General features: G+C 57.3%; 1 protein-coding gene across 2 annotated transcripts in view; it reads right to left on the bottom strand.

Moving 5' to 3' along the window:
- Positions 1 to 663: 663 nt before the first annotated feature.
- Positions 664 to 14,627, bottom strand: part of LOC143820971 (tumor necrosis factor receptor superfamily member 16-like) — a 31,051-nt gene continuing 17,087 nt past the window's right edge. For both annotated transcript variants that reach the window (XM_077304437.1, XM_077304438.1), the window contains 5 exons: positions 14,019 to 14,151; positions 13,019 to 13,402; positions 8,576 to 8,801; positions 3,857 to 4,002; positions 664 to 2,355 (listed from right to left, as the gene is read on the bottom strand). In XM_077304437.1, coding sequence (XP_077160552.1) covers positions 2,051 to 2,355; positions 3,857 to 4,002; positions 8,576 to 8,801; positions 13,019 to 13,402; positions 14,019 to 14,151 — 1,194 coding nt within the window. In that variant the 3' untranslated portion in view covers positions 664 to 2,050. The remainder of the gene's footprint in view (positions 2,356 to 3,856; positions 4,003 to 8,575; positions 8,802 to 13,018; positions 13,403 to 14,018; positions 14,152 to 14,627) is intronic.

A 14,627-nucleotide genomic window follows, 5' to 3' on the forward strand; every position in this document is an offset into this window, starting at 1 on the left:
AGCAGCCAGTGCTTTGCCCCGTCCTTTGCATATTTAAACTCTGCCAACAGCAACAAAGCTAAGTCATGGGTCGAAATGCCACCCCTCCGGCCCCAGACTTAAGACGCCTGATTGGAAAAGACAAGGAATGGAGCAGAAGAGGCCACAGGACTGAGTTTCTCTTGAGAAAGCGCCCAGGTTCGGGGCCTTCATTGGTCTGCGGCTGTTTACTTAAAAAGAAAAGGCCGAACCGGGATGGGGCCTCTTATGTTCTTGGCCAAGAGAGGGGGCGGATCGCTGTGGATGCCCGGCCACCTGCAACTGAGCCCCTCTTGGCAGGGCTCTGCAGGGGGAGAGGAGGGGTGAGAACCGGAGCTTTGGCAGGGAGAGTAGTTGTTCCTTCAGAGGGTTCTTGTCCTCTCCCACATCACCTCTCACTGGGACAGAAAACAGACTCCTTGAAAATTTGTACTTTGCAGAGAACCCCTGTGGCATAGGGCAAGGGGGGGGGGGAGGCTGCGGTTCGCCAGATGTCCATGGACTGCAATTCCCATGAGCCCCTGCCAACAGTTGATGTCGTCATCATAATTATAAAGACCAACACGTCCTCTGTGAAAGCAGAGCTGCCCCCTGCAAAGGACCGGAAAGGGAGTCCCCCCTCCCCCCAATAACCATGGATGCTCCTTAACCAAAATGGCTTTTAATGTTAAGTGGAAAAGTTACCCCTTTCCCCCTCCCCCCTGTGAATTCAAACACAGCAGAGCTTGGCAAATTGACACCTCAAATCAACGGACCGACCAGCCAAGGGGTGGGGGTGTGGGGGGGGTGGGGGGCAAACTTAGTTACGCACAAAACTCAAGCCCCAAATCCCTCTTCCTTAAATGACAGGTTACAGCTGTGCAGGAGAAGTCAGATGGGCAGGCCACGAAAAACGAGCGAGCGAAAGAGCAAGCTGGCAAAAGAGGCACGCAGAGACCCCCGAAGTTGTTTGCCCCAAGGGTTCGGCATAGGGTTGCCAACCTCCAGGTGGGAACTGGAGATCTCCTGGAATTACTAGTGGACAGCATCCCCTGGAGGAAACCGGCTGCTTAGGAGGGTAGATCCTCTTTAGGCCCTCATGAGGCCGGCCCCTCTCCAAACTCCACCCCCACATCTCCAGGTATTTACTAACCCAGGACTGGGTTACTAAACCAGGACCGACCCCCCCCCCCCACGTCCCCAAGCAGCACCTCTGGGAACACAGGAAGCTGCCTCATCCCGAGTCAGGGCCTCCGCCCAGCGAGGTCTGCATTCACTCAGAGCGGCAGCGACTGTCCTGGGCCTCAGGCGGGGGTCTTCCCCATCCCCTCCTGCCTGCAACATCCAGGGAACCCCTCCTGTCCCGGGACGCCTTTTGCCGAAGGCGTCTTCAAGTTCCTGCGTGAAAGCCAAGCTTATCCGGGAGCTGAATTTGCACGCCTGCTTCTAGCCACCTGCGGAGTCGTGGCTTCCACGTGGCCTAGAAAAAGTGGCAAGTGAATACCAAAGGCCCCCTAAGGAATAGGGCTGCCAGCCTCCAGGTGATACCTGGAGACCTCCTGTTATTACAGTTGATCTCCAGGTGACCAAGATCAGCCCCAGAGGAAGCGGCTGCTTAGGAGGGTGGACGCAGTGGCACATGCCATACGGAGGGCCTTTCCCCCCAAAACCCACCCTCCCCCAAATCCCAGGGATTTCCCAACCTGGAGCTGGCAAGCTCATTAAGGAGCATCCACAGACCAGCTTCCCTTCACCAGCCCCCCCCCCCTTTCCAGACCCCCGTTGGGGAGGGGGGGTGGGTTTCGACCCTTCCCAGTGAACCATGCCTGGCTTTCGTCTCTTTGTTGTCCATACAGGTCCTCCATCCAGCAGGGGGCAGCAGCAGTGCTCGTTTCCCCCAGCGTTCTCCGCTGTCATCATTGCTCCATGTTTAAAAAGTAGCGGGATGTCCCTCTTCCCAGATGTCCTCCCTTTTGCGTCCCTGTTCCCTTTTGCAAGAAACCCGACCCCCCCTCCCCGATACGAGCCCGCCTGCGGAGAGCCGGCCGGTCGGTCACACCACAGAGCTGACCTCCGCAGGGGCGTGCAAGTTCTCCACCACGTCGTCCCGCTTGATGGCCGCCAGGGCTGAGCAGAGGGCCTCCAGGGTGGCCCCCTCCCGGGCAGACCAATCGGAGAGCAGGGTGTGGGCGGGGGCCTCCCCCCGGCCGAAGGTGGCCACCGTGTCCTCCTCGTAGCCCAGGTGGTCGGCCAGGCAGCGCCAGTCTTTGCCGTGGCCCGGCGTCTCCAGCAGCCGCTCCGCCTCTTCCCGCTTGTGGGGCGGCAGGCTGGCGTAGAGCTGGGGCTCAGCCTTCTGCGCTGTAGGGGGGGAGGGGGGAGGCAGAGAGAGGGAGAGTCAGAGGGCAGCCAGGTACCCCCTTCGTGTGGCTGCAGCGGATGGGCATGAGAGCACCAGGACAGCCGGTTCCTCTGGAGGGCCAGCAAGGCCAGAGAGGCTGACGGCTTCCCATGATAACAGCCTCCAAAGAGCCCTGCTGGGCCAGACCGGGGAGGGCCCATCCCGTCCAGCCTCCTCCCTCCCCCAGGGGCCAGCCAGTCCCTCTGCAGGGTCAGCCACAGGACAGGGAGGCCAAGTCTTCCCCTGAAGAGCCCTGCTGGGTCAGACCAGTGAAGGCCTCCCGTCTCACTCAGTGACCGACAGACTCGGGATGCCAGCCTCCAGGTCATCTCCAGGCGACAGAGACCAGTTCCCCTGGAGGAAGGGGCTGCTGGGGAGGGAGGTTTCCACGGCGTCATCCTCCACTCCCGCCCACTCAAAGGCCCACCCTCCACCATCATCAGTTTTGCTTTTGGAGACTGCCCTTCTCCGCCTGGCTCAGATCGGCTCTCAACCAATCCAGTTAGTAAAATATCAATTCAACAGATTAATTATTTAAATCTTTTTTAAAAAGGGTCCTTTGGCATTTCCTGACCCAGAACGGGTCTCCCTAGACTGTAATCCAGCCTCCCTCAACTTTTTTTTACCCTTCAGAGACCCTGAAACATCCTTCAGGCTTTAAGATAACCCAGAAGGGGTCCAGATGTGCAGAACAGGGTTGGGAAGCAGAGCTGTGACACGCCCACCCAGGGACCCTCCCCTTCCCACCCACCCCAGGCCCATCATTGGCCATTTTGGGGGGGGGGAACAGATCGACATGACCATATAGTCATAAAGTAAAGGTAAAGGTATCCCCTGTGCAAGCACCGAGTCATGTCTGACCCTTGGGGTGACGCCCTCTAGCGTTTTCATGGCAGACTCAATACGGGGTGGTTTGCCAGTGCCTTCCCCAGTCATGACCGTTTACCCCCCAGCAAGCAAGCTGGGTACTCATTTTACCGACCTCGGAAGGATGGAAGGCTGAGTCAACCTTGAGCCAGCTGTTGGGATCGAACTCCCAACCTCATGGGCAAAGCTTTCAGACGGATGCCTTACCACTCTGCGCCACAAGAGGCTCTTAATATAGTCATATTACTCGACAAATGTTTAACACATGTCAAAAATATATTAAAAACAAATTAGCTCCCTCCCATTCACGAAACCCTTCCAGGACTAACCAGAACCCCCCCGATTTCCCCAAACCCTGGCTGAGGACCCCTGCTCGAATACTCTGTGGGGTGGGCAGTTGTGAATCCCCTGCGTTCTGCAGGGGGTTGGACTAGATGACCCTGGAGGTCCCCTCCGACACTATGATTCTGGGATCCCTTGACCTGTTTTCACGGCCTGATGGTGCGAGAGCCACAGGATATACGTGCTGTGCAGGCCGTGCCAACTGCTGGCAGCTGCTCTTAGCCTGTGGCGCCTGTGCCTGGGTGGCCGTACCCTTGTTGAGCGGGTGGTGCTCCTGCAGGCTGTGAGTGTCCAGGAAGACCCCGCTGTCACTGTGGAGCTTCTCGCCTTCCGGGGAAGTGGCCAGCTCCCCGGCTCGAGCCTTGGCCAGCTGCTGCTTCTGCTTACAGGTGCTCCAGCTGCCAAAAAGAGGAGGGGAGAGACGGTTATTCCTGGGGGGAAGGGAGGGGGTCCCGGGCTGGCCTCAGAACCCGAGCAGGAGTGGCCCTGGCGAGTCTTGGGATGGGAGACCCCCAAGCAAGAGGAGGGCTGGTGTCCAGAGGCAGGCAGGCAGGGCAAAGCTCCTCCGAATGACTCAGATTCCCAGGCCAGTCTGCAGAGCACAGTGGTCAGACCCCCCCCCCGGAGTCCCGTGTGCAGTGCGGGAGGCCTCCCTTCCAAAAGGGTGTGGGCAGAATGGAGAGGGGGCAGAGGAGAGCGACAAGGAGGATCCAGGGCCTGGCGACCGAGCCCTAGGAGGGAAGGAGGAGGGATTTGGGAATAAAGCTGAAGAAGAGGAGGCTGAGAGGGGACAGTTTGGCTCTCTTGAAGTATCTGGAAGGAGGGCAGGGAGGGGGTCCTGTGGGCAGCAGAGGGTGGCCTTCATGTGTAGAATGGCGCTGGCTAGAGATCAGAGAAAAAATGTTTGCAGTCCAAGTAGTTCAGCAGTGGGATGGGCTGCCTAAGGGGCTGGGGAGCCCCCCCTCACTGGCCAAGCAATGGCTGGACAGATCCTTCTCCTGGATGCCTGAGGCTGAGGCTGATCCAGCACTGAGCCGGGGGTGGGACTAGATGGCCTCCATGGACCCTTCCCACTCTGGGTCTCGCCTGGAGGCAGGCATTGGAGAGGGAGATCCATGGAGAGGGCCATGGGAGCAGCTAGGCCTGGCCCCGCCTGCTTCCTCTCCAAACGTCAAACACACCCACACAGGTCCAATCCAGGGACGGGTGTTGCCAGAGTGGGTTTCCCAGCTCATCTGCCCTTCTGCTATTGCCTCGGAAGGAAAAAGGGGAACCCCAGAGAAGCAGAGCCTCTTTTCTCCGCAGGCTCTCAAAGGCCGGGATAATGAGGCCGCATCGATCCCCTCCCCTGCTGGCAGCCGAAGACAGATGGCTCCGAAATTCCAGCCACGGGGAGGGGGGGCATGCCACAGCCAAGGGGGAAACAGCTGGGCCGGGAGGGAGGGAGGGGGGGGGGAGGGGGGGGAAGAGCCAAGGCGGAGGTCGGTGGCAGCGCAGTTTGGGGGTGTTTGATGGCCAGCCCCACTTAAGTTGCACCATCAAAGGGAGCCCCGAAGCCAGAGGGTTCCCAGGCAGGGATTAGTGTCTGAGGACCCCACCCAAGGGGGGGGAAAGAGTTTTGTTCGCTCCCTTTGGGCCCTTGTGTCCACAATGCCTCTGCTGGACAGACGGTCCAAGGACAGAAAGCCTGACGTTAGGAGCCGTCACATCCAAAAAGCAGAGGGGAAACATTTCAACCTTCCGGGACATTTAGCTGCTGACCTGGGAGGAGCAGTTCTCTCACCAAAGAGCGAGTAGAAAGAGAAGAAGAGGAATTGGCTTTTGTATGCCGCTTTTCACTGCCCGAAGGAGTCTCATAGTGGCTGACAATCACCTTCCCTTCCTCTCCCCACAACAGACACCCTGTGACGTGGCTGAGGCTGAGAGAACCTGGACAGGACTGCTCTGTGAGAACAGCACTATCAGGACTGTGACAAGCCCAAGGTCAGCCAGCTGGCTGCATGTGGAAGAGGAGCAGGGAATCAAACCTGGTCGCCAGATTAGAAGCCGCCGCCCTTAACCACAACAGCAAGCAAGGCAGCTGAACTGCAAGCCATAATGAAGCTCAATGTGATGCGTCCCCCTGGACTGAATCTAGACCTAGGTTGCTTTTTCATCACCAATGTGGATTTCTCCATGCCTGCATTTCACACCTCAACAAATCATCCTTGCTATGGTCTTTCACCGGCTATTCTAATTTGCCCGATGATATCGTTTGGCATCTAAAGTCACTCCACTCTTCAAGACCAAGAGAGTCACAGGGGTTTTTATTTGAGCTGCATGTGCCTCTGCTGGGTTTGGACCCTCTCCACCGAGGGCCTGGTGCATGCAGGCACAGCGAGCTCCTTTCCGTCCCAGGCTGAGCTTTGTGATCTGTCAGCCGATCCATTCTGGCAACACTTTGGATCGAGGGCAGGTTATGCCTGGGTGGGCCGTCTCGGTGCTGGTCCGAGCAGCTGCCTGGATTGCCTGTGGGCACAAGGGACAGGCAACTCTGCAGCAAAAATGGCCCAGACCCCGATAATCAGACCCCCAGGTCCTTAATTGTTTCCATAGGCGAGTCCACCTTCTCTGAGAAGGGCCAGTCAACGACAGAAGAAATGCCCCTTTCACTTGCAGGCAAATAGGGAAGGAGGAGGAGGAGAATTGAATTTTAGACCCAGTTTCTTTGACTACCAAAAGGAGCTTCCAACCACCTTCCCTTCCTCTCCCCACAACAGACACCCCGTGAGGTAGGTGCGGATGCGAGAGCTTGGAGGGAGCTGTGGCTGGCCCAGGGTCACCCAGCTGGCTGCAGGCGGAAGAGGAATGGAGTCCGTGGGGTGGAGATGCGGCCAATTGGACACAGTGGTGCTTACCAGGCCTCTGGCCTTGGACTCTTTCAGCAGCAGCCATGCGCCATGTGGCACATCCATGGCCCCCTTCTGCACTGGGTGGGTGACCCCGCTGTTGCATGAGCCCTGCAGTGTTGGCTCAAAGCAGGGCAGGAGATGCTCAGGTTGGTGGTCTCCTGGACCAGGCACACTCTGTGCATTGTGATATTAAATCAGGGGGCAGGGAGTTACCTTGGCTGTCAGGAGATGTGCCCCCACCGAACGGGACAGAAGGAACTGGGGACCTTCTGCCAAAGCTCCAGTCTCTTTGAGGGACAGACGCTGAGACAAGAGTCCCATCTCTCTCCGCCCCATTTTGGGCCTCCGGTTACGTATCCCGCAGACGCAGGCTAAGTGGGGGTCAGAACTGGGCTAGAGGCAGCTGGACCCACCACCCCACCCCACCCCCCGTCCTAAGTGGGACAGCAACCTAAGATGGAAGGCGGCAGATGCGGCTGAAGAGGAGGGAGGGAGAAGGCTCCTCGATCGGGGTCCCTCGGTGTGAGCGGAATATAAAGAGAGTCCCCAAGTAGGGGGAAGCCAGAACGGAGGGGAAATAAATCCATCCCAAAGCCAGGCACAAAGAAGGGGCTTTGCTCTTCCCAAAAGAACAGCAAGTGGCTAGAAATCCTTTCACCGCAAAGCTCCATTAATCTACGCCTCTCGCTGGCACAGAGGAGAGGCCGGCCTAATCTCGGCCTGTGGGGGCTGGAGGGAGGCTTAATCCTATTCATGGGCTGGGCCCCAGCAGCGAGCCCGACGCAGCGGGGGACGCGAGAGATGGCCGGGCCTCGGCCTGCGGCAAATAACGGCCCCGCTTCCTGCCAGGAGCGTCTGGTCTGGGTGAGGGAGCTTTTCTATAGCTCCACTGGTGCTCTCGCTCGCTCGCTCGGCTCAACACCTGTGCGGCTGGACGGAGACAAGAGGAAGGCCCTGCTGGCTCCTCACATGGTGTCGTGCGGACGTTTGTGCGCGAGATGTGCTAAGGCATGCTCCCGATACTCCCTGGATCGGCAAGGCGTTTTTTAGAAGCGCTTTGTGTCGTTTTGCAAGAGACCAGAAGGGTCGTGGGAAGACGGGGCTGCTATGAGCACTGTCCCCACTGCATGCACGAGGTGAGCACACCAGAGCACCGCCCGCCTCTGGCAAGCACGTGGAGTGGCCAACAGGCTCCGCTGAAATACGCCACTGCGCAGGTGCGAGGTCATGTGGGGGAGATTATCAGTCTCTCCTGCGCCCCTCCTGTTGATATCAAGGCAGTATTCTGCAGCTACTGACACCGCCTCCCTCCCTCCCCAGGAGCAGACTCACCTGGTCTCTCCGTTTCTGCCCCACTTCCTCAGCCTAGGCCCTGGCGGGGTGTGTGTGTGTGTGTGTGTGTGTGTGTGTGTGTGTGGAGTTTATGACTCCTTATCCGGTGGGAGTAACTGCTTTTTGGAAGCCAGAGAGACCTGGACACGTATTTACTCTGGACTTACATTTCTGACACGCACTTCCTCTGGGGCTCATGACAGGCCCTCCTCATGAGATGCAGCTGCGGCATCAAGTCACTTACAGTTTAAAAACAGAAGTGACATTGGGGAGTTCTAAGAATCAGTGGAAAGCCAGGGTTCCTGGCTGTTTGTCAAGCTACCTATGTTACTGCAGTTTGGGGAGTTCTAGGAATCAGTGAAAACCATAGAGTGACATTGGGTAGTTCTAGGAATCAGTTAAAACCACAGAGTTTTTATAATTTTCTCAAGCTACCTATGTTACTTCCATTTGGACAGTTCTAGGAAGCACTGTAAACCATAGAGTGACATTGGGTAGTTCTAAGGAATCAGAGAAAGCCATAGAGTTTCTGGCAGTTTCTCGAGCTATCAATGTTACTTTCAGTTTTTTACCAGAAGTGACAAGATGTCACAACGTGTGTCGTGCCCTACTATATCTCCCCTAGCAGTTCGCCAGACAACCCCATTCCTTATAGCCCATATTCCTTGGGCCCATGGGTGGGATCATTATGGGATGCACCTCGGATCTTTCTCCCCACCTCTTCCTAGCCCAAATGTGCTGCACATACCACTTGAAAGCCACATAAGCGAGGAGTCCCACCACCACCGCCGCTAGGATGGAGCAATAGACGGGGATAATATTCTTGCTGTGGTCTTCGGCCAAGGGAGGCACAAACTCTGAGGAGGAGGAGGCATTGGGAGATGGGCTGCCCTCCGAATCCAGAAGGGACGTCCTTTTGGGGAATTCCTTGCGGGAGTCTCCTTCGGTTCGCTTCAGGATCTGCAGCTCTTTATCTACAGGGCAAATCAGACAAGGCCATTCACCACGGGGGCAGTGGAAGCACCACCAACAACACGGACTGCAAGGGATGCAAAAGAAGCCAAGCGTTCTCCTCCCAGCTGACCACAGCTGCAGAATCAAAAGTGGTGATCATGAGAGGCCCAAATATGTGCCTGAATCACACAATTTTGTGCAGAGGCTGGAATTCACCCCTCACAAAGATGGGGGTGTGGGATGAACCCTCCTTCAAAGCTATAGAGAGGTGGGCCTCAAACCCACCAAGCGCTGTGTCCCCCCAGGAAGGGCTTCTGCCTAATCCCAGCCATCGGCAGCAAGGGAAAAGAGAAACTGTCTCCTCTCTTGAGGCAGAATCGAACCTGCAGGCTGAACCACCAACTGGCCTAACGTCATGAGCACTAAGACCAAGAGAAGGATCCTAAGTTTGTTGGGGCCAGATTCATGCAGCAGAGGAATTGTCATCAAGGACTGCTAATGATGAAGGAGCCTCAGTGGTTTTCAGGTGTCATCACAACAGCCCTGTAAGGTAGGCCTGGGGTACGATCCTGCTTTGCAGGAGGAGGGCTCAGGCAGTCAGAACTGTGATTTGTCAGAGGCGAATACCAACTTCCTGGCTCACGGTCAGGCCGCCTTTGAGATGCCTGGTTCTGTTTTAGGGTTGCCAAACTCCAGGTGGGGCCTGGAGATCCAACTGATCTCTGAATGACAGGGATTAATTTCCCAGGAGAAATTGGGAGTAGGGCATTTCCCCTTCCACCCCCAAAATCTCCAGGTATTCCTCAACTGAGAGCCATCTGCCTACGATTCTATTCAGAAGCTCCCTTGCTGCCTTCCTTTAGTGGGGCTCTCTACGGTCAAGTAAACGTGCATCGGATTGTGACACGCGGCGGGCGAACTCCAGTGTGGGCCTGGCTTGCTGGGGGCCAATGCTCTACTCATGGCTCTTTTCCTATAGAAGGCCCCTAGGCCAGCACAGCCCTGCAGTTCAGAGAGGCGACGGGCCCCCTCCCAGCCTGGGGGGCAGCCCCTTTCAACTGTGATCACGTTCCAGCCAGCAGGCGAGAGGGCGGCTTGGGGCCCCCGTACGTTCTCTCTTGTCAGGGCGTATTTTGGCATCTCTGGGCTCCGGCAGAGACCCCCGGAGGGGAGGGGAGGGGAGAGGGGAGGGGCACATTCCAGCGCTAGGGTGGGTTGGCCCCAGCTGCCTTTCTAGGCCCGGAGTGGGCCGGCTTCAGGCTTGCGTGTGAGCAGGCCAGCCGCCTGGCTTCCCTCAGATCTTGCAGACCTGCTGATGGAGCAGGTGGGTATGCTGAAAGGGGCTCAAGCAGCTAAGGGCTCGTTCCGGTGGGCGGCCCAGTTGGTCTGAAGCATCAGAAGAAAGACTGAGGCCAGGGCACCCTGACGACCAACTAAGTCTCACTCTGAGCATGCACACTTCTTCCGATTCAGGGAGCCAGAATATCCCCAGCCGTCACACAGATATTTAGCCACTGTCACTTGTATGCATCTCCTCCCTAGCCAGTCCTTCACTGCAATGAATCCCGCCCTTCTGCTCACCCCCCAGGCTAGACGTCTTTGCAGGGCTGCCCTTGAAGTCGCTCCAGAAATTCAGTGGGACCCCAGGCCGTGCAGCCCCCCCTCCAAACATCCATTTCCTCCATGTAGTCCGGAGATGAGCTGTAATTTCAAGGGATCTCCAGGTAACACCTGGAGGCTGGCATCCCTAGCATCTGAGAATCCAGAAAGTTCTTCCCCAATATTGTTCACCTTTAAGGTGCTCCTGGACTCTGCCTCTTGCCGACTGCCCAGAGGACCTGGACGCCCAGAGCGGTCTGCCAGCCAAGGACTAGCAGGCCCGATCCAGCTCAGCACCCCAAGACCTGGCAGGATCGGGACCGCCTGGGCCGTCCACGTCAGGGCAGAATAATTACTGGGCCAATTACTTAATTGTTCTCCTTTAAATGTCTGTGTAAAGTCGAAGGAAGGTGTCATTTCCTTTTAAGCACGTGCAGAGTGTAAACTGTGATGAATGGTCAAAGGCTTTCCCAGCCAGAGTCAGCTGGCTGTTGGGGGCTTTCCAGGCTGTGGGGCCAGGGTGGCCTGGTCGTTTCAGTCCCAGGAACTATGGCTGGCATCTTCAGAGGTCGGACGCAGCAAGAAAGGGTCCCCTCCGTGCCGAAGAGCTGCAGATGCCAGCCGCCGGGACTGGCGAAGCATCAGGGACTAGAACAGGGGTAGTCAAACTGCGACCCTCCAGATGTCCATGGACTACAATTCCCAGGAGCCCCTGCCAGCATTCGCTGGCAGGGGCTCCTGGGAATTGTAGTCCATGGACATCTGGAGGGCCGCAGTTTGACTACCCCTGGACTAGAACTACCAGGACACATCGGCCACGTGGCCCAGAAATCACACAACAGTAGAGTTGGGCGCTTTGGACACCGAGCGCCCAGCCCTGCACAACAGCGATGCTTTGCTAAAAAGATGGACCAGAGGCAGGATTCTCTAGCAGCAGAGGCAAGATTTTAAGAAATGGATTCTCTGGTGGGTGAGCAACATGGCCGAGGTGTTCTCTTGCCAGGGGGTCAAGAATCCGATAGAGCAAAGCTAACTAGATGCCGAAGGCTTCTTAAGTATCCGAGCAGGGCCCGGCTGGAGTTACCCAGAAGAATCATCTTTTGGCTGCTATAATATCCCTGATGCGAGGGTGTTACCCCTGCTGTTCTTTTCAAACCTGCCTCCTCTGTCTCTTGCAAGGACGAGGCCACGCCCAGTTTTTAGAAACAAAGGGCTCAGCAAAAGTTGAGACATTGCAGAGAAACGGGCTCCCCAAGCTGCTGGCAGCGAAGGAGACCCTGGCCCTCTCCGGCCCACAGCAGGCCCCTGTTGCCCCACCCAGAAGAAGGAACTCTGCAGGGCAGCATTCAGAAGAGCCCCCCAGGCCTTCTCCGCCCCCTCCCAGCATACCCACCTCAGCCAAGGGGGATTAGAGACAGGCCCAAGGGACAAAGGGGGGATTAAGGGCAACGCCAGGAGACTCTCTCCCAGTGGACAAAAAAACAACTGTTCCTCCAACACCAAAGACCCTCAAGAGTGGAGGAGACAGAGATCACACTTTGGAGGAAGGAAGTCTGGTTTCGACTCCCTCTTCGGGGGAGACCCCAACATCACGGCACAGAGGGAGGGGTGTGGATGGCTGCCTGCCATTGTGTCCTTTCAAAGGAGAGGCACAAAATCAGAAAAAGCTTGCCCAGGTGTGTGCAAGTTTACAGGGGGCACAGAGATCTTTAGCACACAAGTCCCTTTGTTTCCCAGCCCTGGGGAGAGGAAGGTCAGCCGGCTGCAGCAGGGCCGAAAGAAAAGTCAAGAGCTGGAAAAAGCAGGAGGTCATGACAAGTGGCCGACAATTTACTGGATGGCCCTGAATTTCGGTACTGTGGGATAAGTAGCACCTCAATAAGACCCACCAAATGTTCAAGGTCCAAGTTTCGAGAGTCAAAGCTCCCTTGTCAGAGAGTTTGGACGTAGCTGTATTGTTCCTGTTTTACGTAAACCACCCTGAGCCTTCCGGGAGGACGGTATACAAACAAACAAACAAACAAGCAAAAGCTTCTACTCCAAAAGTCTCTACGATTCTGAGGCTGATTCTGTGAAGGCTCAAGGGGGTGGCAGGTGACAGTGGGTGAGCGAGAGGGTTGGGAGTGTCCTGCACAGTGCAGGGGGTTGGACTAGATGACCCAGGAGGTCCCTCTCAACATATTATTCTAGGATTCTATGCTCCTGGACTCAAATCTAGTTCTTCCATTGCTGACCCATCTGAAGCCGGTCCCAGGCGATGTATAATTTCAAATAGCTTGATTTTATCCCTGCATCCCAGAGGGAAAACAGGCTCAGGACGGAGAAGAATTCCTCCTTTACACAGAGAGGGATTAAAACGTGGGGGTCCTCCTTAGGCTCCACCCCCACATCGACAAGAATTTCCCAGCATGCAGCTGGCCACACTAATGGGCTGGGAAATTTCTGGAGATTTTGGAGAAGGAGCCCAGAGTGGGAAGCAGCCCTTTTCTCCCAGGGAACTGATCTCCCTAGTCTGGAGGTGAGCTGCAATTCCAGGGGATCCCCAGGTCCCACCTGGAGGCTGGCAACCCTGCATTCAGCACCTAGCCCTCCTACCGGGCCCTGCATATGTTCCAAAGGCCCTCCCGTGGGCACCTACCCATGCAGAGGGTGTCCGAGGACGGGGTGCACTCCTGGATCATGACCTCGCTCTCGTGGCATTCCAGGCGGCAGCGGAGACACGGTTCGGAAGGGCTCTTCTCCTCCGAGTAGAAGCCCTCCGGGCATTTCTGGCACAGGGTGTTGGCGTTGGGCCCACACGGCCGGGCAGCTCCGTAGCCTTCGGGGCACACCTGGCATGGGCGGCACTGCCGGGCACCGTGGCTCCCGTTCCTGGCGTGGAGGAACTGTCCCTGCGGGCAGCTGGCGGCACACCCCGTGTCACGGGCCGGAGAGCACCCCTCGGCCCTGGGCGCATGGCCTGGGCACACCGAGCACGGCTGGCACGGCTGTGTGGCGCTGGCGACGGAGGAGAACGTCACGTCTGGGGTGGAGAGAGAAGCACGGGAGGGAGGGAGGGAGAGTGTCAGTTCACAGGAGCACGTGCGCCATCCCTGGACTGAGGCTCCCTCTGGATTTTAGCAAGCATGTTCAAATGAAAAAGCTCATTGGAAATCCCCCCACTTCATTGACGGCATTGATAAGAGAGATCTGTCGCTTCTGGGGGCCTTTGCTTACCCAGGGGTGCCCCAAACGGTGCCTGCCAGCAGGCTTTCCGGAGCCCGGCAAGTGTTTCTGGAAGGGTTTGGCTTCTGACTGGCCAGTGGAGACCTGATGGGGCTGGACAGGCCGAGGGGCTCCCTCGGCATCAGGGGTCTTCACAGGCTCACCAATACTCTGCCCGTCCCCTCCCTTGGGACGCCCGCCGTGCACATCCACGGAGCCCGACTGGGAAAGGAGCTTTGGAACATCGAAAGGGCTGCTCCCCACGGAAGCCGCCTGGGGCTGGAAAGGGGATTCCGAGAGGCGATTCCCCATCAGAGGGGGACTGGGACGTCCAAACAGCCCTGGATCCGAACTGCAGGGCCGGCTGGATTCGAACCTGGGCCACGGTTACTGTTGCCCCAGGCCATCCTCCCTACAGGGGGCCTCAGACTCACTTTCCACGCAGGGCTCACACTTGGTGTTGGTGCTCCCACAGGGGACCGTGACGCCGAAGCCTGGGGGGCAGGGGTCGCAGCAGTCTCCGGTAGAGGCAACGAGCCCATGGTCACAACCCTGGCTGGCCAGAACCTGAGAACACACCAAAGAGAAAGGAAATGAGGCATGGCGAGGGAACAGGGCTGCCCCTTCCAGAAGAGCAGGCCACAAAACACACAAAACACACACACCCAATCACAGCTGCCATCTGCTGAATCAGACTTTTGCGTCCCTATCGTCTACACCAGGGGTAGTCAAACGGCGGCCCTCCAGATGTCTATGGACTACAGTTCCCATGAGCCCCTGCCAGCAGCCCTTTTCTCCAGGGGAACGGATTCCTGTCCCCTGGAGATGAGCGACAATTCCAGGGGAGCCCCCAGGTCTCACCCAGAGGCTGGCCGGCCTCCCGAGGCAGCCAGGGAAGTCAATCCCCGGCTGCTCAGCCAGGACTGCAGCGGTCCGTTCCACTGGCCCTGGATCCTAAGCAGGTCTCCTTGGAAGCAAGTTCCTGGGAATCTGACTGGCCTTACTCCCAGGAAAGCGTCTCCAGGGAGCGCCACCCTGTTGGC

The sequence above is a fragment of the Paroedura picta genome, chromosome 11, assembly GCF_049243985.1.
Source record: "Paroedura picta isolate Pp20150507F chromosome 11, Ppicta_v3.0, whole genome shotgun sequence".
In the NCBI taxonomy this organism is placed as follows: domain Eukaryota; kingdom Metazoa; phylum Chordata; class Lepidosauria; order Squamata; family Gekkonidae; genus Paroedura; species Paroedura picta.